We start from the raw sequence: 12,733 nt of genomic DNA, 5'->3' as shown, positions 1-12,733 counted from the left end.
TGATAAGATCTGCATTTTAATTTTTTAAATGAATCTTCTTAAACATTTTTAAAAACCTTGTTTACTTTACATACAACAATAGTTTAGTTATATAATATAGATTTCTAGAGAGAGATCTTCTAAAAACTTTAAAATGTATTACCGGCACGTGAAACCTTAAATTAGAGTGAATAAATGAAGACTCGGCACATCACTTCTGAAAAGTTGCCGACCCCTGGTCTAAAAGTACCAACATCGGGAGAAGATTTCTGATAGCAAATGGGTGCTTAATCTTGCAGACAGTTATAACTAGATCCAGTGGCTTGAAGCTGAAAGTGGACAAATTCAGCGTAGAAATAAAGCACCAATTTTTAACAGTGAGGGTAACTAAGCATTAGAACAACTTGGAAAAGAACGTGGTGGATTCTTTGTCACTTGAAGTCTTTAAATCAAGACTAGATGTCTTTCTGAAAGGTATTCTCTAATTCAACCAGAAGTTGTGGGTTTGTTGCAGAAGTTACTATGGGAAATTAGATGGCATGTGTTTTGCAGGAGAATAAGACTAGATGTTTAGAGAAGCCCTCAAAATCTATAAAAACTGATTTGTGGTGTTTTGTCTCTGCACTGAGATACTCTGTTCCTAGATATATTCTTTAACCATTTTTTAAAAAAGAGAGCCAGTGGACACATGCTTTTGAAGTATAGTACAGTCCTGTTCCTGTACATATTTGCATTAAATACAGCTTGTATAACACCTTATATTCTTGAACTGTCTTCTTCCATCCTAGCTCACATTGCGTAGTAATGGGTTTCCTCACAGAATAAGGTGCTACTTGCCATGTGTTAAGCTTGTGGAATTAGATCCAAAGAGAGTATAGTTGACAAAATAATGACCTATCCAACTGGTGAAGGCCACCTTCTTCCTTATGAGGTCAGCATGGCATCTTGGTTGGAAAGCTGGGGATGGGGGGTGTCCCTGCCTCCATCTCCTCTCCAGTTCAGCTCATCCTGGATACAGATTTTTTGCCCCACAAACTGCTATTCCAGGCCCCATCATCACATCCCAGGGCTACCTCCCCTAGAAAACGGAAAACTATGATAGGCTTGAATGGGTCAGAAACCAAAATCCTCAAACTCCAACAAAGTAAGGGGATCTTGTAATGCTTGACTTTCCTGGCACTACTTGTATGAGTAAGATGAGTAGGATTTGGCCTTTTTACTTTTTTATGTAAATTGTTTAGGTTTTCTATGAATGGGTAAACATTATCCAAATGTGAACCAAGCACATTTTTGAGTCAAGCAGGCATGTATTATGAGCTATCCTTTTTGATGAAGTATTAACCCCACTCCTCACTTCCTGTAGGAACTTCTCCGTCTGTTTGGTGTTCCTTACATTGAAGCACCTATGGAGGCAGAGGCTCAATGTGCTGTCTTGGATCTTACTGATCAGACATCTGGGACAATCACTGACGATAGTGATATTTGGCTATTTGGAGCACGGCATGTTTATAAAAATTTCTTCAGTCAAAACAAGTATGTGGAATATTACCAATATGTGGATATTCAAAACCAACTAGGTAAGGTGCAAGTGCTGGATATATTGTTTGTTTGCTTGTTTTTGATGGGCAGTTTTGTTCTATATCTTTTTAATACTGGAACTCATTGAGAATCATAACTATTGTGGTGATAACTTTTTTTGAGAGAGATCAAAGTCACATCAGATACCATCCTTCTATGTTGGTTTGTGCATTAAGATATCTCTCTGAATTCACAACCATTTGTTGCACTGGGGCTAGGCTAGTGACCTAATTATGATAGTAATAGTAGCTACCATGTATGAAATGCAAGTCTGTTTTCTGGTAAGCATTCACATTTTGTGTGAAGAAGAGAAAAGACCATGCATAGTTTTAGTCAGAGCAAATTTATATAGGCAGATTATAAGCTTTTCTAAATAGAAGTTTCTTTTGGACATGCTGACAAACACTGTTATAAATAGATCTAATGGATTAAATCACGTTGTAGATCGATTTTCAATTACTAATTAATTCACGGTAATATTTTTCCTTCTGATTGCTGGGGCAAGACCAAAGATCAAAAAAGTATACTGGTCTGAATAAAATTTTTAGCCATGGCACATACTAAACTATTGAACTTGTGTATCTGTCACCTAATTTATTAGGGACAATTTCTGCCCATTCCAGCACTTCCTCAGTCATTACTTAGGCAAAACTACCATAAATCTCCCAGTTTAGAGATTTGAAACAATATTGTAATGTGTTTATTGATTATTGATCATGCAAAACTTCTCAATAGTTTTACATAACGAAAAAGTATTTGTTCTCCTGCTGTGGTTCGTTCTCCCAGTAAATTCTGAGACCTCGTTTTTGTCCAGTGCTGTGGCTGATGTGATAAGCACTTCTAATTTCTATATGCAAGAGTAGCTACAGCAATTCAAGAAGATAAGTGGAGAAAATATCAAAGTTGGGGTGTGAGTGTATAAAAGTGAGTCTCTTTTCTCTGATTACCTTATTTGTGCCTTTTGTGGCAGAGGTTGCAATTGCTTATGTGGAAAAGAAGTGCTATGAAATTATTTGTCTTTAACTATCTGTGATACAGTAATATATTTGGTTTTAGTCTGTTTTGGGGAAAAAACAGTTTCACTTTCTGTCTGCCATCTTCCCTGTTGTTCCTTTCTTCTGCACATGGTTCCCTATGCCCAGTGGTCTTTCTCTCCTGCTGCCATGGACCGTCCTAGCATGCACGCTTCTCCCTCTCCATTGAAGTAATTCTGGAGTAAGCTGGTGGATCCAGTCCCTGAGGAGTGGTTCTGGTTTTCTGTCATCTTGTAACACCAATTCCTAGTAGTGGCAGCTAGGTTGACTTCTCCTCTTCCTTTCCAGCTGTTTCAAAAGAGCCTGGAGGCCTGTAGATGCAACTTGAAGCAATGAGCATCATCACCCTGTGTCCTGCCAACACAGTGTGATCAGCCTTCAGCCAGGGAGCATAGTTTGAGAGCCACTGCTTTTAAGCCATTTGAATACTATGACTCCAGACTTCAGGAGGTTGTGTGCAGCATTGGTTCTGTCTCTGAATTCCTGATACCAAAGCCACTAAACTTAGGTCAGAATTGAAGATGGGGTGAGACGTAGATTTTTTTTTTTTTTTTTTTTTTTTTTTTTTTTAAAGATGTAAAGTAACTTAAAGGCCAGAAATTAATGCAAGTCCAATTAAACAGCATTTAATTTTGACTCGAAGGGGTTGTCAGATACAGTGCCCTAAGGCAATCACTAGTGATTGTGCCAGCAGTAATGTTTTGAGATTGGTCCAGCATGTAAAGCAAGCCCTGACCTTGAATCAGAGTAGTTTTGATCTCTGTTAATGCCTGTACTTTTTCCTGTTACTGTTTTTTATTTTCAGATAATATGCTATTGTTGTCTTTGGGAGAACAGAGTTTAAATTCATAGAGTAATGTCTGGTTTACGTTTTCTGTCTTACAGGGTTAGACAGAAGCAAGTTAATTAATTTGGCCTATTTGCTTGGAAGTGACTACACTGAAGGAATCCCATCTGTTGGCTATGTAACAGCAATGGAGATTTTAAATGAATTCCCTGGGCCTGGAATGGAACCTCTCTTAAAATTCACGTATGATTTATTTGATTTTTCTTTTCATAATACAGATGTTTTACATATTTTTCTATCACTTTAGCATGTAAAGAGAGATGTTGTTGTGAATATAGGTGAAGAGTACAGGTTACTATAGAAAACAACATAGCTATCATAGAATCATAGGGCTGGGAGGATCTCAAAAAGTCACTAAGTCCAGCCCCCTCTACTGAGGGAGGATCACGTAAACCTAGACCATCCCTGATAGGTGTTTCTCCAATGTTTCCTTAAAATCTTCCAATGATGGGGATTCCACAGTCTCCATTTGATGCCTATTCCAGAGTTGGTTACCCTTATAGATAGAAAGTTTTTCCTAATATTTAATCTAAATGTCCCTTATGTAGTAATGGATTTAATATGCAGCATCCTACATTTAGTGAAAATGGAGAACAGTTGATCACAGGGCTCTTTTTATACCAGCCCTTGCCATATTTGAATACTGTTGTCAGATCCCCCCTCAGTCTTCTTTTCTCAAGCCTAAATATACCCAGTATTTTTAACTTTTCCTTATAGGTCAGGTTTTATCACTTATATATATTTGCTCTCCTCTAGACTCTCTCCAATTTATCCACATTTTCCCTAAAATGTGGCACCCTGAACTGGACACAGGACTCCAGCTGAGGCTCATCAGTGCCGAGTAAAGCGGGAGAATTATCTTCTGAGTCTTACATACGACCCTATTGTTAATACACCCCAAAATGATATTCGGCTTTTTCACAACAGCATCACGTTGTTGACTTGTATTCAATTTGTGATCTACTGTAATCTAAGTTCTCGCTAAGCGCTGCAGCCGCCTATTAAGTGCTGTGCAGGCGCTCAAGGCTGCGGCGGGGAGAGGCACCTTAAGTGTAGTACTTTGCGCTTGTCTTAATTGAATTTAATCTTGTTGATTTCAGACCCATTCTCCAATTTGTCAAGGTCATCTTAAATTCTAATCCTGTCCTCCGAAGTGCAGCCCCTCAGGTGGTATCTACAAACTTTCTAAACATACTCTCCACTCCATTATCCAAGTCAGTGGTTCTCAGCCAGGGGTACGCAGAGGTCTTCCAGGGGGTACGTCAACACATCTAGATATTTGCCTAGTTTTACAACCGGCTACATGAAAAGCACTAGCGAAGTCAGTACAAACTAAACTTTCATACAGAGAATAACTTGTTTATGCTATATCAGTGTTTCCCAACCTGGGGGTTGCGATTTATTTTATAATATATAGTAAAAATGAAAAAGTAAGCAAGTTTTCAGTGATAGTGGGTTTTTTTTGTATTTTTATGGCTGATTTTATAAGCTAGTAGTTTTTAAGTGAGGTGAAACTTGGGGTACACAAGACAAATCAGCCTCCTGAAAGGGGTGCAGTAGTCTGGAAAGATTGAGAACCTCTTCTTATTGCCTTTTATGTCCTTTGCTAGGTGTAACTCATTTTGTTCCTTAGTCTTTCCGATTTTGTCCCTACATGCTTGTGCTATTCTTTTGTACTTCTCCTTAGCTATTTGGAAAGGTTTCCATTTTTTATAGAATTCCTTTTTTATTTTCAGGTCATTAGAGAGCTCCTGATGGAGTCATATTGGCGACTTACTGTTCTCTCTATGTTTCCTTTGCACTGAAATAGTTTGCAGTTGTGCCTTTCATATTGTGCCCATTAGAAACTGCTATGGGACCTTACCTACCAGTTCTCTGAGTTTGTTAAAGTCTGCCTTTTTGAAGACCATTGTCCTTATTCTGCTGCTCTTACTCCTTTCTTTCCTTAGAATCATGAAGTCTATCATTTCATGATTACTTTCACTCAAACAGTCTTCCAGCTTCAGATTAGCAGCCAATTAGTCTCCGTTGGTCAAAATCAAGTCCAAAACGGCTATCCCCCTGACTACTTTCTGATGGAAGAAGTTGTCCCCAATGGATTCTAAGACTTTAGCGGATATTTTCTGTTGGAAAAGTAATATGGGAAACACGTCTGGGTAGTTAGACCCCCATTACTACCAGGTTTTTTGTTTTAGATATTTGTTATTTGTTCTAAAAATGCTTCATCCATCTCCTCTTCATGATTTGGTGGTCTATAGTAGATTCCTGCCATGATGTCACCTCTATTTTTTCCCCCTTTTATCTTAATGCAGAGACTTTCAACTAGTCTGCCTGTCACCTCCTTCTGAATTTAGGTTATTATTAGCTGGAGTGGCAAGGAAATAGTGGGTTCTTCTTCGAGTGATTGTTCACGTCCATTACACATTAGGTGTGCGCGCGCTGCGTGCACGAACGTCGGAAACTTTTTCCCTCAGCGGCTCCCGTCGGGCCTGTAGGGTCCCCCCCCTCCCGCCAGAGCGGCGCCCTGCTCTAGCGTATATATATCCCTGCCGGCCCGACCCTCCCTCAGTTCCTTCTTACCGTCCGTGGCGACGTTGGAACAACTCTATCTCTCGTCTGAGAGTGTCCCTTAGCATAGTACTTAGTGTTATCTTACAGTTAGCAGTTCTTTAGTGGTTAGAGTTAAGCTGCAACCCCTGGCTATTTAGAAAGACTTAAACTTCTTTGTGTCTGGTGTTTGGCCAACCCCGGCACCGGCCCTGGGCGGCGGGGCATGCCGCACGCCCAAGGCTTCAAGGCTTGTGCCACGTGCCGCAAGCCTATGCCATTAAGCGATCCACACGACTCGTGTCTCCGTTGCCTGGGGGAAGCACATCAAAAGGAGCGCTGCAAGATCTGTAAGGCTTTTAAGCCCAGAACTAAAAAGGAGAGAGACTTTCGCCTTAAGCAGCTGCTCATGGAGACGGCGTTACAGCCCTCCACTTCGATGGCACCGCCAACCTCGGTGCGGAGTGCCCCGGCATCGGTCCGTGATCCGACGCCGGCGGGGCAGCCTAAGCCCATGGCACCGAATCAGCGTGAACACCTCTGGCACCGGTCTTCTTCGCCAGCTAAATCGAAGGGCCAACCCAAGGCCCGAGGACGTTCCCCGCATAAGAGGGTAGCGCCCGCGAAGACCACAGGTGCACCTAAGGCCGTTGCGGCCCCAGCACAGATCCCGGGGGCAGTGGCTCCGGCGCCGAAAGGCCCGTCGAACCCCGGGATAGGCGCGTCGAGTGAGGAGGAAGGGCTGGAGGAGCTTTTGGAGCAGCCCTCCACCCCAGACACATTTGAGGCAGCAAAGGACCTCATTGAATTGTCCGCTGAGGGCACCCTCCGCGCTAAGGACAATCCGCCGAGACTGCCATCCAGAGGCAAGCCGGCAATGGTGCGCCCATCACGGTTGCCATCTCGGCACCGTTCATGGCGCCGGTCCCGGTCGAGCTCCGCCTCGGTGGACTCCCGGCTTCCCTCCGCGCAGAGAGCCGCACAACCGTCGGGCCCCAGTAAGCGCACGGCACCGACCCAGCAGCCCTGCTCGAGTAGGCACCGGGACGTGTCAGTTGCGCGATCCCTGAGACCGACCTCCCGCAGTCGTTCCCAGTCCCGGGGTCACCGGTACCGATCCAGGTCCAGGTCAGGAAGACGCTACTCCCGGTCCCGGTCACGGAAGCACTACTCTCCGACCCCGGACCGGCACTTTTCCACGGCACCGCCGTGGCCTTCCAGATCTCCGTCCGTAGTTTCGGGTGTAGACTCGGGCCATTCCACCAGATATGCCCACAGAGCACAGGCCAGTAGGGAGCACGAAGCCACTTGGCACCCACAGTGGGGCCAGCCAGGACAATGGCCATTCTGGACCCCTTGGGCCTACCACCAGCAAGGCCCCCTGTCCAGGACCTCGAGATCTGGCCCCTCGGGACACCGGTCCCGCTCTCCACAGTGGCGCCCACCCTCTCGCAAAGAGGCCACAGTCTCCAGGCCGCCGGAGAGGGAAAGGGCTGACTCGGCAATGAGCCCGGCACTGTCCCGGACCCTCGTCAGGGAACACACTCCAGGGGAGCGCCCAGCCGATGAGGAGTTGCAGGAGGAGGAAGACGCGCAAAAGGCCGTGACCTCCTCCTTCTCTCCAGACGAAGCCGTGGCGGGCACAACCGTGTCCGGTCCTCCCCCGATTGACCATCGGGCGCACCAGGACCTGCTCCGCCGAGTAGCCCTCAATTTGGGGTTGCAGGCAGAGGAGACGGTTGAGCAGGAGGACCCCATGGTCGACATTCTAAGCCCGGAGGGCCCCTCCAGGATCGCGCTCCCGCTCATAAAAACGGTCCAGTCCAATTACAAAACAGTATGGCAAACACCGGCCTCCAGTGCGCCTTCAGCAAAAGGCGTGGAGAGGAAATACTTCGCCCCATCTAAAGGGTTTGATTTCCTCTTCTCTCATCCAACACCCTGTTCGCTGGTCGTCTCTGCGGTCAACGAACGGGAGCGCCATGGCCAACAAGCCCCAGCCCCCAAGGCCAAGGAGGCAAAACGCTTGGACTTGTTTGGGAGAAAGGTCTACTCGTCCGGGGGCCTACAGTTGAGGATCGCAAACCAACAAGCGATTCTGAACAGACACAACTTCAATTCCTGGGCATCAGTCTCCAAGTTTAAGGAATCCTTGCCTCAGGGCTCGCAACCCGAATTTGCGGCTATAGTAGACGAAGGGAAGGCAGTAGCTAAAACCTCTCTACAGGCCTTCCTTGACTCCGCGGACGCGGCTGCTAGGACAATCGCTCAGGAGCGGTAATGAGACGCTTGGCGTGGCTACAGGCTTCCGGCCTTCCCCCAGAGGTGCAAAACACCCTCCAAGACCTTCCTTTCGAGGGGTCGGGCTTGTTCTCGGACCAGACGGACGCCAGACTGCATAGCCTCAAAGACTCTCGAGCTACCCTCAAGTCGTTGGGGATGCATACCCCAGTGACACAGAGGAAACCCTTTAAGCCCCAACCCCCCCGGAGGCAGTACCACCCTCGTCCTAGACAGGAACTGTACCGCAGGAGGGGCAGGGATAACAGGCGTAGATGCAACAACACGCCTAACCAGGGCCAGAATCATGGCCAAGGCAAGCCGCAGCCGGGAAACAAGCAAGAGTTTTGAAGCTGCGATCGAGGACAGCATACCAACCTCTATTCCGGATCCCCCTCTGTGTTTCAGGGACCGCCTTTCCCATTTTTACCGTGCTTGGTCACATATAACATCGGACCGCTGGGTCCTGCGCACGGTGGAGGCGGGCTACACCCTTCAGTTTTCCTCGCCCACTCCCTCCCACCCCCCATCCCCGTCCCTCTTCAGGGACCCCTCTCACGAGCAACTCCTCATGCAGGAGGTGCGGACCCTCCTCACAGTAGGAGCAGTGGAAGAGGTTCCTCCGGACCTCAGGGGGAAAGGGTTCTACTCCAGGTACTTCCTCATTCCCAAAGCAAAAGGGGGCCTCTGTCCCATTTTGGACCTACGCAAACTAAACAAATTTTTGGTCAAAGCACGTTTCCGTATGGTCTCCCTTGGTGCTACTATCCCATCCCTGGATCCGGGGGATTGGTACGCTGCCCTCGATATGAAAGATGCGTACTTTCACATCGCCATCCGCCCGGCCCACCGGCGGTTCCTGCGCTTCACCATCAACCAGCGCCATTTTCAATTTATGGTCTTGCCCTTCGGCCTGGCAACGGCCCCGCGAGTGTTCACGAAATGCATGTCCGTGGTGGCGGCTTTTCTTCGAAAAAGAAGGATGCGTGTCTACCCGTACTTGGATGACTGGCTCCTTGCGGGCCGGTCGGAGGCCGAGGTCCGCTCCCACGTGGCGTTGGCACTACAGGTGTTCCGCAGGCTCGGTCTACTGGTCAATGTGCCCAAGTCATCGCTGATCCCCACGCAGAGACTGGACTTTATAGGGGCAGTCCTGGACTCAGTGGCGGCACGGGCAAGTCTTCCCGTATCGCGGTTCTTGGCCATTCAAAAGGCCGTGTGCTCCATCCAGCAATTCCCCACGACCACGGCCAGATGTTGCTTGCAACTCTTGGGACACATGGCGGCCTGCACACATGTAGTCCGACACGCCCGCCTAAAACTCAGGCCATTACAGTTGTGACTGGCCCAAACATATCGCCCCAACAGAGACCCCTTGGACCTGGTGGTGACGATCCCAGATCGGGTATCGAACTCCCTCCACTGGTGGCTCGATCGGCAGCAGGTTTGCGCAGGGGTCCCTTTCGCCACCCCGCAACCCACTCTGACGTTAGTAACAGACGCGTCAGACCTGGGTTGGGGGGCGCACCTGAGGGACCTGCGGACTCGGGGCTTATGGTCCAGTGAAGAGAAGTTGCTTCACATCAACCTGAAGGAGTTAAGGGCGGTTCGCCTCGCCTGTCAGACCTTTCACGCTACCATAGAAGGCCACAGCGTGTCAGTTCTGACAGACAACACTACCGCCATGTTCTACATAAACAAGCAGGGTGGGTCCCGGTCCTCTCCCCTCTGTCACGAGGCGCTCCTCCTCTGGGACTTCTGCAGAGCCCATTCAGTCCACTTATTGGCAACATATCTCCCGGGGGCCCAAAACGTGTTAGCGGACCGCCTCAGCCGGTCCTACCACATGCACGAGTGGACGTTGAGACAGGACGTCCTGCATTTAATCTTCCGGAGGTGGGGGTTTCCCCAGGTGGATCTCTTTGCCACCAAGAGCACAGCCAATGCCCTCAGTTTTGTTCATTCCAGAACCTCAGCCCGGGCTCGTTGGCAGATGCCTTCGCAATTCCGTGGCGCGGGAGCCTGAGGTATGCCTTCCCCCCATTCCCGCTCATCCACAGGGGCCTCCTCAAGACCCGCAGGGACAAGGCGACGGTCATCCTCATCGCCCCGGCGTGGCCACGCCAGCACTGGTTCACGACCCTGCTGGAACTGTCCGTGACCACTCCGGTCGCCCTCCCCCTCCATCGCGACCTCATCACGCAAGACCGGGGTCGCCTACTCCACCCGAACCTATCGTCGCTACATCTCACGGCGTGGTTTCTCTCTGGCTAAACGATACGGAGCACAGGTGCTCCCATCAGGTCCAGCAGATTCTCCTTGGTAGTAGGAAGCCCTCCACAAGAGTGACCTACCTCGCCAAATGGAAAAGGTTCTCCCACTGGTGTGAGCCTCAGCACATACAGCCTCTGCAGGCCTCAGTCCCATCGATTCTGGACTACTTGCTGCACCTCAAGCATCAAGGGCTCGCCCCCGCCTCAATTAAGGTGCATCTGGCTGCCATATCGGCGTTCCACCCTGGGGAGTTGGGGGCTTCGGTGTTCTCCAACCCCACAGTAGCCCGATTCCTCAAGGGGCTGGAGAGGGTGTTTCCCTACTCGCGCCCGCCGGTCCCTGCGTGGAATCTCAACCTGGTCCTGACTAAGCTCATGGGGCCGCCTTTTGAACCCCTGGCCTCTTGCTCCCTCATGCACCTCTCATGGAAGGTAGCGTTTCTCGTGGCCATCACATCGGCTAGGAGGGTATCGGAATTGAGAGCCCTCACTTCGGAACCTCCCTATACAGTTTTTTATAAGGATAAAGTGCAACTGAGGCCGCACCCAAAATTCCTTCCAAAGGTGGTCACACATCATATGGGACAGGACATTTGTTTACCGGTGTTCTTCCCTAAGCCCCATTCGGACCAAAGCCACCGCAGCCTGCATACGCTCGATGTCCGTAGGGCCTTGGCATTTTATCTAGAACGGACCAGGCCATTCCGCAAATCGACTCAACTGTTTGTTGCCATTGCGGAGCGAATGAGAGGCCAACCTATCTCGACGCAACGCTTGTCGGCATGGATTGTGCTTTGCATACGCACATGCTATGAGCTCGCCAACGTACCAGCCCCGGAGATCAGGGCTCACTCAACTAGGGCCCAAGCGTCCTCGGCGGCGTTCTTGGCGCGGGTTCCACTCCAGGAAATCTGCAAAGCGGCCACCTGGTCGTCAGTGCATACATTCACAGCCCACTACGCGATCCATCATCAGACCAGAGAGGATGCGGTGGTCGGCAGGGCTGTGCTTCAATCAATTATTCCTTGACTCCTACCCTCCTCCAATGGTAAGCTTGTGAGTCACCTAATGTGTAATGGACGTGAACAATCACTCGAAGAAGAAAAAACGGTTACTTACCTTCTGTAACTGTTGTTCTTCGAGATGTGTTGTTCACGTCCATTACACTTCCCACCCTCCTTCCCCTCTGTCGGAGTCACCGGCAAGAAGGAACCGAGGGAGGGTCGGGCCGGCAGGGATATATATACGCTAGAGTGGGGCGCCGCTCTGGCGGGAGGGGGGGGACCCTGCAGGCCCGATGGGAGCCGCTGAGGGAAAAAGTTTCCGACGTTCGTGCACGCAGCGCGCGCACACCTAATGTGTAATGGACGTGAACAACACATCTCAAAGAACAACAGTTACAGAAGGTAAGTAACCGTTTTATGTTCTGATGTAGCTAATAGAATAAAACTGGAGAGATTTGGAGGTTTTTAGAACTGTGCAACTGCTTCAGAGTTCATTTCAGAGTTGGACTCCTCCTAGTGGAACAGATATGGGCCCCCTGAGTTTGGGAGAAGGTGTGTTCTATATTTTTTGGTAGAAGGAGGAGAATGAAGAATGTGAATTAGACTGCCTGAAAAGAGACATACAAAGGTTAGGGTAGAGACGGGAAGAGACAGGCTGTGGGGTTACGTGCAAGAAACAGAAGGGGCAGGAGGGCATGTAAAGAAGGGTCAGTAACCACTAAGACACATTCCCTTCCAGAAACTGAAATAGAACCCAGGATTCCTGAGTTTCTACGTTGTTTTGCTAGCTACCAGGTATCCCCTTCTAGTGGCTGGGCTGTATAAAAGGTAACAGCCTGCTACTCCTATCAGTTAGGTGGAATAGTACAGGTCTGTGCTGTGGACCTAACGGTTTGGTCCTGCTGATGACCCATATAGGAGGCCATTATGGTTTCACATGATATAATTTCTGTATTTTCATTTTGTTTTTCTTAAAATCTGGGAAATATTATTTCCCCCTCCCCACCCCCCCAAAAATTATATGAATGTTAACATTGCAAAGTCATGCATTTAAAAGTTAAGAAATGCTGGAATTAAGGCTGTCCTACGCAACCTTTAATTCAGCCCCCTTATACATATGCTTTATGATACAGTCTTTAATTACATGATCACAGACACTTTTCCCCCCACATAACTCCTGTCTCACTCAGG

General features: G+C 48.4%; 1 protein-coding gene across 1 annotated transcript in view; it reads left to right on the top strand.

The window, feature by feature from the left end:
- Positions 1-12,733, top strand: part of ERCC5 (ERCC excision repair 5, endonuclease) — a 47,561-nt gene that overhangs the window by 29,909 nt on the left and 4,919 nt on the right. The window contains exons 13-14 of the mRNA XM_065409027.1: positions 1,343-1,556; positions 3,477-3,621. Coding sequence (XP_065265099.1) covers positions 1,343-1,556; positions 3,477-3,621 — 359 coding nt within the window. The remainder of the gene's footprint in view (positions 1-1,342; positions 1,557-3,476; positions 3,622-12,733) is intronic.

Source organism: Emys orbicularis, chromosome 1 (genome assembly GCF_028017835.1).
Source record: "Emys orbicularis isolate rEmyOrb1 chromosome 1, rEmyOrb1.hap1, whole genome shotgun sequence".
Taxonomy (NCBI): Eukaryota; Metazoa; Chordata; order Testudines; family Emydidae; genus Emys; species Emys orbicularis.
This window is presented reverse-complemented; position numbering and strand designations above follow the sequence as displayed.